Genomic DNA, 15,833 nt, shown 5'->3' with positions numbered 1-15,833 from the left:
AAGAGAAAGAGAGAAAGAAAACGAGAGAGAGAGAAAGTGAGAAAGAGCAAGAGGGGGAGAGAGAAAGAGAGAGAAATGACTCTTGATTTAAATCATATGGTAAAAAGCACCCAAATAATAACAGAGAAAAAAAACCCCAGCCGTTTGTGTGTGTGTGAACTCTTGAACCATTTCCAATAGCTCACCTGTTATTGGAAATGGTTCAAGAGTTCACACACACACACACACACACACAAGGAGGGAGGAGAGAGGGAGAGAAAAAGAGAAGATAGTAATAATAGTAATAGATTTTGGTTTTGTTTTATTATTAATTTCTTTTAATAAAAAAGAAGGGAATTTTTTTTATTTGTTTGTTTGTTTGTTTGTTTATTTATTTATTTATTTATTTTTCTATGCCGCTCAGACATTATACTTTTCCGCCCACACCGGAAAAAAATTAGAGGGAATATTGGGTAAGGGCTGCTACTTTAGAGGCGTCGATTGGTGTGAAGACTTCCCTTCCTGGCTGTTGAATGTGCAGAGTAATCTCTGAGTAGTCAAAGATACATATACACAAAGGAAACGTGGAGGTTTTGCAGATAGATATCCAGCTGATAGTCCAGAGATACTAATACAATCCAGATACATTCAGTATATGAAATTTTATTTACTTAACAAATATCTTAGTCAAGAACAATCCTAGTCATGCACAATTACATCAGTTAATAACATATTTTTCAGAGTATAAGACTCACCGTAGTTTTGGGGGAGGAAAATAGGGAAAAGAATCTGCTTGCCAGGCATTCATCTGGCCAGTGTCCTTAGTCTGGTCAGCTTCAGCACATTATTTTATCCCCTGGTTAGGGCTTTAAAAAAAATCTTATTCGGAGAGAGTAACCATGAAAGAGCTTGCAAGCCAGTAAGAGCTGGGAACATTGTTAGAATCTGGTTAGGGCTGGAAAGAAACATTTGGTGCAAGTTAGAGCAATGAAAATAAACTGCAAAGACTCGGGGCTTGGAAAACATTCTTTGCAGAGAGTAACAATGAAAGATCTTGCAAGCCAGTAAGAGCTGGGAGCATTGTTAGCACCTGGTTAGGGCAGGAAAGAACCCTTTGGAGCAAATAGAACAATAAAAAACCCTACAAAGACAGGGTTTCGAAAACATTCTTAGCAGAGAGTAACAGTGAAAGAGCTTGCAAGCAGGTAAGAGCTGAGAACATTATTAGCACCTGGTTAGGGCTGGAAAGAAACATTTGGAGCAAGTTAGAGCAATGAAAATAAATCTAATCTCCAAAGCACCAAAAAACAATGGATGGAAACTCATCAAGGAGAAAAGCAACCCAGAACTAAGGAGGAATTTCCTGACAGCTAGAACAATTAATTGGTAGAACAGTTTGCCTCCAGAAGTTGTGGGCGTTTCATTGCTGGAGGTTTTTAAGAAGAGATTGGACCATCATTGGACCGGGATGTTAGAAGTTCTCTTGCTTAAGCAGGGGGTTGGACCAGACCTCCAAGGTCCTCGGATTCTATACAGGGAGGAAAGGAAGGGAAAGGGAAGGGAAGGAAATCTTATATGTTGTAAGCCGCCCCGAGTCCTGGGAGAGAGGCGGCATATAAATCCAAGGAAGGGAAGGGAGAAGAGGAAAGGAAGGGAAAGGGAAGGGAAGGAAAGGAAGAAGAGGGAAGGGAAGGGAGAAGAGGAAAGGAAAGGGAGAAGAGGGAAGGAAAGGAAGAAGAGGAAAGGGAAGGAAAGGAAAGGAAGAAGAGGGAAGGAAAGGAAGAAGAAGGAAGGGAAGGAAAGGAAAGGAAGAAGAGGAAAGGGAAGGAAGAAGAAGGAAGGGAAGGAAAAGAAAGGAAGAAGAAAGAGAAGGAAAGGAAGAAGAGGGAAGGGAAGGGAGAAGAGGAAAGGAAAGGGAGAAGAGGGAAGGAAAGGAAGAAGAGGAAAGGGAAGGAAAGGAAAGGAAGAAGAGGGAAGGAAAGGAAGAAGAAGGAAGGGAAGGAAAGGAAAGGAAGAAGAGGGAAGGAAAGGAAGAAGAAGGAAGGGAAGGAAAGGAAAGGAAGAAGAGGGAAGGGAAGGAAAAGAAAGGAAGAAGAGGAAAGAGAAGGAAAGGAAGAAGAGGGAAGGAAAGGAAGAAGAGGGAAGGAAAGGAAGAAGAAGGAAGGGAAGGAAAGGAAAGGAAGAAGAGGGAAGGAAAGGAAGAAGAAGGAAGGGAAGGAAAGGAAAGGAAGAAGAGGGAAGGAAAGGAAGAAGAAGGAAGGGAAGGGAAGGAAAGGAAAGGAAGAAGAGGGAAGGAAAGGAAGAAGAGGAAAGGGAAGGAAAGGAAAGGAAGAAGAGGGAAGGAAAGGAAGAAGAAGGAAGGGAAGGAAAGGAAAGGAAGAAGAGGAAAGAGAAGGAAAGGAAGAAGAGGGAAGGAAAGGAAAGGAAGAAGAGGGAAGGGAAGGGAGAAGAGGAAAGGAAAGGGAGAAGAGGGAAGGAAAGGAAGAAGAGGAAAGGGAAGGAAAGGAAAGGAAGAAGAGGGAAGGAAAGGAAGAAGAAGGAAGGGAAGGAAAGGAAAGGAAGAAGAGGGAAGGAAAGGAAGAAGAAGGAAGGGAAGGAAAGGAAAGGAAGAAGAGGGAAGGAAAGGAAGAAGAAGGAAGGGAAGGAAAGGAAAGGAAGAAGAGGAAAGGGAAGGAAAGGAAGAAGAGGGAAGGAAAGGAAGAAGAAGGAAGGGAAGGAAAGGAAGAAGAGGGAAGGAAAGGAAGAAGAAGGAAGGGAAGGGAAGGAAAGGAAGAAGAGGGAAGGAAAGGAAGAAGAAGGAAGGGAAGGAAAGGAAAGGAAGAAGAGGGAAGGAAAGGAAGAAGAGGAAAAGGAAGGGAAGGAAAGGAAATTTTATATGTTGTAAGCCGCCCCGAGTCCTCGGAGAGGGGCAGCATATAAATCCAATTAATAAAATAAAAAGGGAAGGAAAGGAAAGGAAAGGGCGGGAGTGCAGTGGGAATGACCATGCCAATGGATGGAAACTAATCAAAGGGAGAAGCAACCTACAACTAAGGAAAAATTTCCCAACGGTGAGAGCAGAAGAGAGAGCTTCCCTCCAGAACTTGTGGGTGCTCCACTACAGGAGGCTTTCAGGAAGAGACTGCACCACCCTTTGTCTGAAAAGATACCGAATCTCCTGCTTGACCAGTGGGTTGGACCACAACACCTCCGAGGTCCTTTCCAGCCCCAGGATTCTAAGAGAACTGGGTGCAAGGGAGGCAACTGGGGGTGGAGGTGTGAGGTCAGGGGCTGGCCTCCCTAAACCAGGTTAGGCACGGGCTCCCCAAGGGGGTGTTGGTCCAGGAAGACCCTGAGCCTCTCCCTCTTCTCTCCCGGTGCGGTGCAGGCAAAAGTGATGGCCAACGAGGAGAAGAAGTTCCAGCAACACATCCAAACGCAGCAGAAGAAAGAGCTCAACAGCTTTTTGGAGTCGCAAAAGAGGGAATACAAACTCCGCAAAGAGCAGCTCAAAGAGGTAACAAGGGGGCGGGGGGGGGGGGGCAGGGAGGATTTATTTATTCATTTATTGTCGGGCCCAAAACCATGGAATTCTTCCCAGCTGGGCTCTTCATTGCTTCGCACCTATAGACAGTATCTTGCCAGAGTTAAGTCAGGCGGTAGGGAAAGCAAGTAGGATGCTTGGCTGCATAGCTAGAGGTATAACAAGCAGGAAGAGGGAGATTGTGATCCCGCTACATAGAGCGCTGGTGAGACCACATTTGGAATAATACTGTGTCCAGTTCTGGAGACCTCACCTACAAAAAGATATTGACAAAATTGAACGCGTCCAAAGACGGGCTACAAGAATGGTGGAAGGTCTTAAGCATAAAACATATCAGGAAAGACTTCATGGACTCAATCTGTAGAGTCTGGAGGACAGAAGGAAAAGGGGGGACATGATTGAAACATTTAAATAGGTTCAAGGGTTAAATAGGGTCCAGGAGGGAAGTGTTTTTACTAGGAAAGTGAACACAAGAACAAGGGGACACAATCTGAAGTTATTTGGGGGAAAGATCAAAAACAACATGAGAAAATATTATTTCACTGAAAGAGTAGTAGATCCTTGGAACAAACTTCCAGCAGACGTGGTTGGCAAATCCACAGTGACTGAATTGAAACATGCCTGGGATAAACATATATCCATTGTAAGATAAAATACAGGAAATAGTATAAGGGCAGACTAGATGGACCAGGAGGTCTTTTTCTGCCCTCAGTCTTCTATGTTTCTACTATCTGCCTTTATAAGACACATTGGCAACGACCATGTTACCCTGAAAATAAGACCCTGGCTTATTCTTGGGGGGGTTTTGTCACCAAAAAAGTCACCAGGTCTTATTTATTACTATTTATTATTATTATTATTATTATTATTATTATTATTATTATTATTATTATTATTTATTAGATTTGTATGCCGCCCCTCTCCCCAGACTCCGGGCGGCTCACAGCAATAACAAAAAAACAATGTACAACAAACCTAATATTTAAAAATATCTATTTATCTGCTGTTGCACCAGTGACAGGCTGCCAAAATTTTTACTCTGGCCGTGGCTTATTTTACGGGTGTGGCTTGGTGGTCATGTGACCGGGTAGGAGTGGCTTGCCAGCCGTGGGAGCAGGTGGGAGTGGCTTGACAGTCACGTGACATGGGGGGTGGCTTAAAGGTCATGTGACTGGGTGGGAGTGGCTTACCTACCAAGAGAAAAGTTTGGACTTTTTTTTCAGAGGATTAAGTACTATTATTTGAATAGCCACAAAAAGGACACATTATTTGTTGAGGAGCACAATAACATTTTAAGGTTATGTCCTGAACCCACAAGGTTCAGTACGATAACAGATTAGGCAAGTAGCTCGATTTTCATTAATTGCTATAAAAGTTCAGTTCTAGAGAATCATTAAATTGATTAAAGTGTTTATGGGTAAAAACATACTATTTAATTATTTCCTATTTTAAAAGTAATGGAGGATCATCCTAAGGAACTAGAGAAGGTATTTATTTATTTATTTATTTATTTATTGGATTTGTATGCCGCCCCTCTCCGAAGACTCAGGGCGGCTAACAGCAATAATAAGACAGCATATAATAATAACCAATATTAAAAACAATTAAAAACCCATTATAATAAAAACCAAACAGACATACAGACATACCATGCATAAAATTGTAAAGGCCTAGGGGGAAAGAGGATCTCAGTTCCCCCATGCCTGGCGGCAGAGGTGGGTTTTAAGTAGCTTACGAAAGGCAAGGAGGGTGGGGGTAATTCTAATCTCTGGGGGGAGTTGGTTCCAGAGGGCCGGGGCCGCCACAGAGAAGGCTCTTCCCCTGGGTCCTGCCAAGCGGCATTGTTTAGTTCACGGGACCCGGAGAAGGCCCACTCTGTGGGACCGAACTGGTCGCTGGGATTCGTGCAGCAGAAGGCGGTCCCTGAGGTAATCTGGTCCGGTGCCATGAAGGGCTTTATAGGTCATAACCAACACTTTGAATTGTGACCGGAAACTGATCGGCAGCCAATGCAGACTGTGGAGTGATGGTGTGACATGGGCATACCTAGGTAAGCCCATGACTGCTCTCGCAGCTGCATTCTGCATGATCTGAAGTTTCCGAACACTCTTCAAAGGTCGCCCCATGTAGAGAGCGTTACAGTAGTCGAGCCTCGAGGTGATGAGGGCATGAGTGACTGTGAGCAGTGACTCCCGGTCCAGATAGGGCCACAAGTGGTGCACCAGGTGAACCTGGGCGAAAGGTATTCAATAAATAGGGCTTAAACCCTAAATGGGGGCAGCAACCCCTCCCTCCCTCCCTGGGAATTCAGCCCCTCCCTCAATTCCATCAGCATCACACATGTGGACTTCAGTTCCCAGAATCCCTCAGCCCCCCCAGGTGTGTGGACCTCCGACTCCCAGAGCTCCTCATGCCGGGCCCCCTTCCTCTTTCCAGGAGCTGAACGAGAACCAGAGCACCCCCAAGAAGGAGAAGCAGGAGTGGCTGTCCAAGCAGAAGGAGAACATCCAGCACTTCCAGGCGGAGGAAGAGGCCAACCTGCTGCGGCGTCAGAGGCAGTACCTGGAGCTGGAGTGCCGGCGGTTCAAGAGGAGGATGCTGCTGGCGCGCCACAATCTGGAACAGGACCTTGTTCGGGAGGTGAGTGCGTGGCCCCCGGGGAGCCTTGGATCCATCGTCAGGAGCGGTTCTGGGCTCTCTTGGCTGTCCTGGATGGGCCGGGGCTGCCTCGGGTTTCGGAAGAGGAGATACGTCCTTCACTTAAGGGTCTGGTTGCTTGGCACCCATCCACAGTTAACGACCAACCTCCCCAAAATCTATTGACTGTTTGAAGCTAGGAAGGCCCAGGCTCCTAGGTTCCTCCCTACTTTCCTCCCTCCAAAGTTTCTTTCTTTCTTTCTTTCTTTTTTCCTTCCTTTCTCTCTTTTTCTCTCTCTCATTCTCTCTCCCTCCCGCCCTTCCTCTTTCTATTTCTTTCTTTTTCCTTTCTTTCTATCTTCCCTCTTTCTTTCTTTATTTCTCTTTCTTTCTCTCCTTCCTTCTTTCTTTCTCCCTCCCTTCTTCTTTTTCTTCTTTCTTTTGCTTTATATCTATCTTCCCTCCTTCCCTCCTTCTTTCTTTCTTTTTTTTCTTTTCTCTTTCTATCTACCCTCTTTCTTTCTCCCTTCCTCCTATCTATCTATATCTATCTGTCTGTCTGTCTATCTATCTATCATTTATCTATCTATCTATCTATCTATCTATCTATCTATCATTTATCTATCTATCTATCTATCATTTATCTATCTATCTATCTATCTATCTATCATTTATCTATCTACTATCTATCTATCTTCTATCTATCTATCATCTATCTATCTATCATCTATCTATCTATCTATCTATCTTATCTTCTATCCATCCATCCATCCATCATCTATCTATCTTCCCTCTCTCTCTCTCTCTCTCTCATTTACTTATTTATTCCGTCCCTCCTCCCTCACATTCCTGCCTCACCCATCTCTCCGAAAGCAGTGGTCCCTGACCTTTCCAGCTCGGCAGACTGGCAGCAAGCGGGAGGGAGACCAGGTGGTGTTGTCGGTGTGCAAAATGCTCCTTCCACAGGGGCTGTGGGACCCTTCACGAGGCCGTGGACGCCTGGCCCCTTAAAGGACTCCGGGTGATTAGAAGTTACCAAGAAAGGCAAACGCTAGTAGCTCAGGTTTGACCTGTTGACCCACTCTGTGTGCCGGCTCTCGGCCTTCTCTCCCCCTGCGGGGCCCCTCCCCCTGCCGAGAGCCCCTTCCTCAACGCCCCTCCCTCCCACCCAGGAGCTGAACAAGAGGCAGACCCAGAAGGACCTGGAACACGCCATGCTGCTGCGCCAGCACGAGTCCATGCAGGAGCTGGAATTCCGGCACCTCAGCACCATCCAGAAGATGCGCTGCGAACTCATCCGGCTGCAGCACCAGACCGAGCTGACCAACCAGCTGGAGTACAACAAGCGCCGAGAGAGGGAACTGAGGCGGAAGCACGTCATGGAAGTCCGACAGCAGCCCAAGAGCCTGAAGGTAGCTTTCTTGCGGGGGGAGGGGGGATCAGGGGGCTTCCTCGAGAGCAAGGCAGGGTAGCAGAGTTGGAAGGGACCTCGGAGGTCATTTAGACCAGTGATTTTCAACCAGTGTGCTGCGAAGCTCAGCTTCCGAGAACGGAAACTGAGCTTCATTCTTCGCGCCTTTTTCGTGCCTTCAGGTGAGCTTTGAGGCCCAGCGGGAGGGCGCCAGGAGCAGCGGCACTGGACAGTAACCGGGGGCGGCAGCTGCGAGTGGGAGCTCCAGGGCGGAGGCACCAGCAGTGCCCCACCCAGGTGGAGTTTCCCTGGTGGGGGCGGCACCAAGTCACCTTTGGGGCCCGGCGGGAGGGCGCCGGAAGTGGGAGGGCTCCGGCAGCAGCGGCACCAGGCAGTAGCTGGGGGTCGGCGGCTGCAAGCGGGAGCTCCAGGGCGTAGGCACTGACGGTGGCGGATGGACATGTTGCTGGACGTCTTACATGCTGGTGCTGTGGGGCTGGCACTGGCTCACTGGCTGGGCCGGGACGGAGGTGCCAGCCCCACGCCCATGCCCAGCGCAGCAGCGCCAGCATGTACGGCATTCAGCAACACGTCCAGCCGCTGCCGTCAGGGCTCCCGCTCGCAGTCAACCACTCTGCCGTCACCCCTGGCTACTGCCCAATGCCGCTTTTGCCGGCATGGTGTACGAGAGAGAAAGAGAGAGAGAGAAAGAAAGAAAGAGAGAAAGAGAGAGATAGCAAGAGAAAGAGAGAGAGAGAGCAAGAGAGACCGAGAAAGAGAGACAGAGAGAGAGAGAAAGAAAGAAAGAAATAGAGAGCAAGAGAGAGAGAGAGAAAAAGAGAGAAAGAGAGAGAGAGCAAGAGAGACAGAGAAAGAGAGAAAGAAAGAGATGGTCCTTGGTTGATGGGATTCCCTTCCAGAAGAGGTCGTGACAGCTGTCAGCCTGGAGAGCTTCAAGGCAGGATGAGACAGACTCAGGGATGCCAAGTGTATCATAGTAGTTATTGAAACGGATGTCCAAGTGCTGCCTCTATGTTGGTTGAGGCAGGCAGGGTTCCCTTGGGTCCCATTTGTTGGGGGTCAGGGGAAAGGGAGGGTCTTGCCTTCTCTTTCTGCTCAAGATCCCCAAGGACAATTGGGGGGCCACCGTGTGACTCAATGGGCTTGGGCCTGATTCAGCCGGGCTCTTCTGAGGTCCTTATGCCTGTCTCTTTTCTCCTCCCCGCTCTCAGTCCAAGGAGCTTCAGATCAAGAAGCAGTTCCAGGACACCTGCAAGATCCAGACCCGGCAGTACAAGGCCCTGCGCAACCACCTGCTGGAGACCACGCCCAAGAGCGAGCACAAGGCGGTGCTGAAGCGGCTGAAGGAGGAGCAGACCCGCAAGCTGGCCATCCTAGCCGAGCAGTACGACCACAGCATCAATGAGATGCTCTCCACGCAGGCGGTGAGGAGTCTTCACCAGGGGCCCTTCCGGTGGGGTCTCTGGGTCGGGCTTTCTCAACCTGGGCCCATCTAAGTCTTGTGGACTTCCACCCCCAGAATTTCCCAACCAGCAATTCTGGGAGTGGAAGTCCTCCCCTCTTAAAGGATGCTGTCTGAGGAATTCTGGGAATTGAAGTCCACCCATCTTAAAGGATGCTGTCTGAGGAATTCTGGGAATTGAAGTCCACCCATCTTAAAGGAGGCTGGCTGGGGGATTCTGGGAGTGGGATTCCACCCCTCTTAAAGCATCTTGAGTGGGGAATTCTGGGAGTGGAAGTCCTCCTCTCTTAAAGCATTGCTGGCTGGGGGAAACGCATGTGCCTGACACGAAAAAGATAAAAGAAAGGAAAGGCCAAACGGTGCAGATGGAGAGAAAGAGCATGAGCAAACCTCCCTGTTCCTGCTCCACGACATGAAGGGGCTCTAGGAAGCTTTGTAGGGATGTTGGAATCACCGACATGATTTCTGGAATAAGGCCTTGTCCTTTATTGGTCTCTCTGAGGGAGCAGCTTCTGATGTGGAGCTCTGATTTTCTTGGACTAGCAGTTTATTTTTTACAACAAAATTCTTGGGTATGTTATCACAACGATCGACTTGGTCCAAAGGTAGCTAACGAGTCACAAGTTAATAGACAGCATACAGAAAGTTCATACTAGGCAGGCAGGTGAGCACGTCACTGCTAATTTAACGTTTTGCTCTTTTATTTATTCATTCATTCATTCATTCATTCATTCAATTTTTATGCTGCCCTTCTCCTTAGACTCAGGTTGGCTTACAACATGTGAGCAATAGCACTTTTTTAACAGAGCCAACATATTGTCCCCCACAATTCGGGTCCTCATTTGACCCACCTCAGAAGGATGGAGGCTGAGTCAACCTGGAGCCGGTGATGAGATTTGAACCTCTGACCTTCAGATCTGCAGTCAGCTTCAGTGGCCTGCAGTACAGCACTCTACCTGCTGCGCCACCCCGGCTCACTAGAACAATAGGAGAGCTGAAAGAGCATGCATGTGGGCTATCACACATGTGCGAGTGCCCACACCCAGAATTCAATGCCTGGAGAGGACGAAAACAGCTTCCCCTGCCCCCCCCCCCCCCGGAAGCTCTCTGGAGGCCAGAAACTGCCCAACTTCTGGTGGGCCTAATAGGCTCGTGTTTTGCCCTACCCAGGCTCCAAAGGCTGCCCTAGAGTCGGAGAGGGTACAAACGTCTGCCCCCATCCCTCCGGAGCCTCTATGGAAGCCAAAAACACCCTCCCAGAACCTCTGTGCAAGCCAAAAATCAGCTGGCCGGCACACACATGCAAGTTGGAGCTGAGCTCATATGCCAACCTCTATGGCTCCATGTGCCACCTGTAGCACCTGTGCCATAGGTTCCCCATACACAGGAGGGTCTTGATTATCTTAGGCGAAGGGAAGTGTAAACGAATAATTATTCCCTTGAACTAATAAAAGGAGTGAGTTACCTTTGACCAGGCCTGTCGGTTTAATCTTATCATATCTACAGAGGGCATCCCACATTCTTGCAGACATGGAAGGTTTCCCCACAAGCTTGGGCAAGACGAGCCGCCAGTCGAAGCGACGAGTGTCCAGGAGGGGAAGGGCGAGTTTTCAGCCAAACTGAACAAAAAAATTAGCTACCAGTTCTACTGCGAACTGTCTGAATCCCACCCCTGAGCCTTGTTAAAGCGTGCTGGCACAGGAGTCGGCGTCTTCCCTACCTTCAAGGGGCCGAGGTTGAGCAAGCATTGCATTGGCAGTTCTGTGTTAGCAAAAACTTCAGAAGAGAAGGATTTAGGGGTAGTGATTTCTGACAGTCTCAAAATGGGTGAGCAGGGTGGTCGGGCGGTAGGAAAAGCAAGTAGGATGCTTGGCTGCATTGCTAGAGGTATCACAAGCAGGAAGAGGGAGCTTGTGATCCCACTGTATAGAGTGCTGGTGAGACCACATTTGGAATAATACTGTGTCCAGTTCTGGAGACCTCACCTACAAAAAGATATTGACAAAATTGAACGGGTCCAAAGACGGGCTACAAGAATGGTGGAAGGTCTTAAGTATAAAACGTATCAGGAAAGACTCAATGAACTCAATCTGTATAGTCTGTAGGACAGAAGGAAAAGGGGGGACATGATCGAAACATTTAAATAGGTTAAAGGATTAAATAAGGTCCAGGAGGGAAGTGTTTTTAATAGGAAAATGAACACAAGAACAAGGGGACACAATCTGAAGTTAGTTGGGGGGAAGATCAGAAGCAACGTGAGAAAATATTATTTCACTGAAAGAGTAGTAGATGCTTGGAACAAACGTCCAGCAGACGTGGTTGGTAAATCCACAGTCACTGAATTGAAACATGCCTGGGATAAACATATCTCCATCCTAAGATAAAATACAGGAAATAGTATAAGGGCAGACTAGATGGACCACGAGGTCTTTTTCTGCTGTCAGTCTTCTATCTTTCTATGTTTCTATGTTTCTAAGCGCCTCACGTCTCGACCCCTCCGTCCTTGTCTTTCCAGCTGCGCCTGGACGAAGCCCAGGAAGCCGAGTGCCAGGTCTTGAAGATGCAACTACAGCAGGAACTGGAGCTGCTCAACGCCTACCAGAGCAAAATCAAGATGCAGGCAGAGGCCCAGCACGACCGGGAGCTGCGCGAATTGGAGCAGAGGGTCTCCCTGCGGAGGGCTCTCCTGGAACAGAAGGTACAATGTCGGGGGTCTTTGGGCCCAGTTTCCCCTCCTTCTCCAAAGAGCCCCAGCCGGAGGGATTCCCCACCCTGGCCAGGAGGGGAAGCAGCGGGGGTCTCTGAGGTCCTTCAGTTTGGCCTTTCGGGGTAACCGCCCCCCTCCCCCCTCTGCCTTTCTTTCCCGGTTTCTTTGCCCAGATCGAGGAGGAGATGCTGGCTCTGCAGAACGAGCGCACGGAGCGGATTCGGGGCCTGCTGGAGCGCCAGGCGCGGGAAATCGAGGCCTTTGATTCGGAGAGCATGCGCCTGGGCTTCAGCAACATGCTGCTCTCCAACCTCTCCCCCGAGGCCTTCAGCCACAGCTACCCGGGAGCCTCCAGCTGGTCCCACCACCCTTCGGGGGGCCCGGGCCCTCCCTGGGGCCACCCCATGGCAGGCCAACCTCAGGCCTGGGGCCATCCCATGCAAGGGGGCCCCCAGCCGTGGGGACACCCCTCAGGGCCCCTGCAGGCTGTGCCTCGGGGCGGCTCGCTCGGCCTCCGTAACAGCCCCCAGGCCCTGAGGCGGACGCCTTCCGGGGGACGGACAGAGCCGGGCATGAGCCGCAGCGCCAGTGTCACCTCGCAGATCTCCAATGGGTCACACATGTCTTACACATAATACCTTCGGTTCGGTGCCCCCTTTACAGGCGGGGCCGCCCCGCCGGACCCGTCTGCCCGCCCACAGGAACTGCCGACAGGCCTCTTCCTCCCCCCTACCCAGAGAACCGGTCGCAGGGTGCCGTCTCGCGCGGCAAGCGTTGCGTCCCGCGTTTGCAATTTGGGATGTCATAGTATTTGGCTGTAGTGTGGCTCTCCCTCACCCGACACGTGCCGGCTTTAAGGAAGCTCCGTGCGGGGCACGAGGGGTGGAGATGCTTGTGTCCTCCTCCCCCTCCCCCCGGTCTACGGGGTGCCCGTCTCCCCTGCAGCTCAAGGAGGTCAGTAAGAGGGTCCCCCCCTTTAGAACCCCCGAGGGAAACTTTGTCCAGCAGGGCCCGGAGTCCCAGCTCCCTCTTCCCCCGCGTCGGTTCCGTTGCCCCTCCGACACCCCTAACGGGTGGTTCCTTGCCAGGAGGGGCCCAGGGAAAGCAGCTTCCCCAGAACCTTGCCCATCAAAAAGAGGCTGGGGGTCACGCATCCCCCCCAGAGCCCACGACTTTCCGCGTGTCTCCTGTTGCACTACGATGCTGCACGGTCTCGAGAATTCCCCAGGCGCTACGCGACGGCTTGGACCCAGAACTGCACTAGTGAAATGCACCTGCTGGAACCCCTTTTGTGCAGCTTGGCCCCAGCGGCCGGGGGGGGGGGGCGAGCTGGCAGGGGGGCGCATGCACGTGGGAGGGGGGGGCCCAGGAAGACCCTCTCTCTCTTTTTTCCCAAGGGCTTAATACTGTGACATCTCACCGAAACTCCTCCGTGCCCCCGGAGGCCCATTGCTGGCCCGGCGCGCCTGCTCCCCTTCCAAGCCGTTCTGGCCTGCAGCCGTGCCACGCTCCGATGTCAGAGGTTCTTGGGAACGATGCCATAAAGTCGCCCACACGCCCCCCCCCATGCCGCCGCCAAGAGACCAGGAGTCTCTGCTCCTGACACTACGTTTGCCAGTTTTTATTGGGCTTGCCACAGGATTATTATTATTAATTATTATTAATTATTATTGTTGTTTTTTCTCGTTTACATGTCCAACCGTTGGCGGGGGGGGTGTTTGACTTGCCACGGGGAACCCCGCCCGGCGGCTGCTGTCGGCCGCTGGAGATGTTGGCGAGCGGGTGCCAGTCCTTGCCAAGCCCACGTCAAGTGAGCCTCATGGTTTTTGTGGGGCCACTCGGCCTCCGAGGAGCCATGCGGCCCCCCGAGGGGGCTAGCTCTTGGTACCTTCTGTGCCACGGCAGGGAAAGGGGGGGCCCCTCTGCGAGCGCCCTGTGGGGTCCCCGGGAGCAGTTGGCCCTCGGCCTGGGTCAGATCGCGACCGGCTGTCCCACCTGGCGTTTCTGTTGTACATTATTATTTTTTCTTGCACACTTTAAAAGCAAACACTAGCTACTAACTTTAGGATTTGCCTTTTTAACACACCTATAGGGCTCAGAAACGTACTTTTTTTTTTTAATGTCTCCCGGTGACATGCCTGTATAGAAGGATATACTCTCGCGTGTGTCACAATTATTTTTTTTTTAAATTGGTGTGACTTTTAATTTAGTTAAATTAAAACACACCCACCCACCCCCACTCCAGCTCCTTCAGTTCGGCTACATCTTCTGCCTGCCTCCCGCCCTCATCCCACTTCGGCTTCTGGCTGGGGGGCAGAAGGGGGCCTGGAGCCTGGCCTGAAAAGCAGGCAGCACAGAAGAAACCCCCCCCCCAGCCCACTCCCTGAATGGGGCACCGCTCCAGGTGCCAACATGGAGGGCGGGGCAGGAAGCAAAAACCCCTTCTGGGTTGACCTAGCTTCAGAGCCGTGGGGTTGCTGCGAGCTGCCTTTTGGGGAGGGGTCTCAACTGTTCAGCCAATGAACCCGTTGCAGGTGGGGGGGGCTCGACCCAAGGACCACCAAGCCCAAACTCCTCGCCCAGGTGCCCCTTCCAGCCCGCACAACCTCCCCAAGGTTATTTTGAGGAAGGGGGTCGGCAGGCCCTCCCCGACCCAGGCACCCTGGACATGCCCAGCAGCCCGCTTGCCCGCCCGCCTGCCCGCCCCTCGAAAGCTTTGCTTGCCTCGACGGCGAAACGGACTGCGACGCCGAATGCGACATTGGCGTTTTCCGTTGCCAGGGGAGACTTTTGTGACGGAAGCCGTTTCCCCCTCTCTTCTTCTTCCTCACCTGCCATGTACCTCCATCTGTGCCAGGCTGTCCATCGAATTAATCTTTTAAGTAAAACAATTTGCCAAACCCCACCGGGCTGCCTTGGTCTTTTAAGGGGTTGGTGCGCGCGCGCGGCTGCTGGTGGGTGAAAAGGTGTGTTTGTGTGTGTGTGTGTCCGTCCATCCGCCCAAAGGTTTACGTAGGCCTTGTGCTTTTCAGAATACAGTGTTCCCTCGATTTTCGCGGGTTCGAACTTTGCGGAAAGTCTATACCACGGTTTTTCAAAAATATTAATTAAAAAATACTTTGCGGGTTTTTCTCTATACCACGGTTTTTCCCACCCGATGACGTCATATGTCATCGCCAAACTTTCGTCTGCCTTTAATAAATATTTTTTTAAATAAACTTTAATAAATAAACATGGTGAGTAATCATCTGAATGGTTGCTAAGGGAATGGGAAATTGCAATTTAGGGTTTTAAAGTGTTAAGGGAAGGCTTGTGATACAGTCCATAGGCAAAAATAATGTCTTTACTTCCGCATCTCTACTTTGCGGAAATTCGACTTTCGCGGGCGGTCTCGGAACGCATCCCCCACGGAAATCGAGGGGACACTGTAGTTGCAATGCAGGGAAACAGAGGCAGATTTTTGGCAAGTGTTCTTTTTAACGCCCCTTACTGTTCTGTGCCTGGCCCCCGGAGCAAAAGCCCCGACTCAAAAATCCTTCATTTTATGAATAAATCAAACTCTTTATTGACATAAGCACACAGAACGAAAAGCGGGTTTTAAAAGATTCTTGGAGAAAGGAGGATTTTGTTTTGGGGAGATAAATGTCAACAAGGCCCAGGCAAAACTGCCAAGCTTGGCCTAATCAGCATTCGAATGGGTTACAAAGTCCATTTGTCATTTTAAGCAAATGAATTTCGCTCACCAGAGTCCTGGCAACAAGCGTCCAGCTGAGAACGAGTGTCATTGAGGCAGAAATCATGGCTTTAAAGCTTTGTTCAAGTACACCCCCCAGTTTCACATCTCTTCCATTGAACAGCATTTATTTATTTATTTATTTATTTATTTATTTATTTATTTATTTATTTATTTATTTATTTATTTATTTATTTATTTATTTATTTATTGGATTTGTATGCCGCCCCTCTCCGTGCTAACAACAGTGATAAAAAACAGCATGTAACAATCCAATACTAAAGCAACTAAAAACCCTTATAAAACCAAACATACATACAAACATACCATGCATAAATTGTAGAAGCCTAGGGGGAAAGA

At 49.9% G+C, this 15,833-nt stretch overlaps 1 protein-coding gene across 1 annotated transcript in view; it reads left to right on the top strand.

Annotated features, from left to right (window-relative positions):
• TAOK1 (TAO kinase 1) overlaps window positions 1-14,645 on the top strand; it is a 103,578-nt gene extending 88,933 nt beyond the window's left edge. Inside the window, exons 15-20 of the mRNA XM_070735472.1 lie at window positions 3,347-3,475; window positions 5,939-6,142; window positions 7,312-7,551; window positions 8,783-8,995; window positions 11,549-11,731; window positions 11,914-14,645. Of these exons, the coding sequence (XP_070591573.1) occupies window positions 3,347-3,475; window positions 5,939-6,142; window positions 7,312-7,551; window positions 8,783-8,995; window positions 11,549-11,731; window positions 11,914-12,375 (1,431 nt within the window). The 3' untranslated portion in view covers window positions 12,376-14,645. The remainder of the gene's footprint in view (window positions 1-3,346; window positions 3,476-5,938; window positions 6,143-7,311; window positions 7,552-8,782; window positions 8,996-11,548; window positions 11,732-11,913) is intronic.
• The last annotated feature ends 1,188 nt before the right edge of the window (window positions 14,646-15,833 follow it).

Source organism: Erythrolamprus reginae, chromosome 1 (genome assembly GCF_031021105.1).
Source record: "Erythrolamprus reginae isolate rEryReg1 chromosome 1, rEryReg1.hap1, whole genome shotgun sequence".
NCBI classification, from domain to species: Eukaryota; Metazoa; Chordata; class Lepidosauria; order Squamata; family Dipsadidae; genus Erythrolamprus; species Erythrolamprus reginae.
This window is presented reverse-complemented; position numbering and strand designations above follow the sequence as displayed.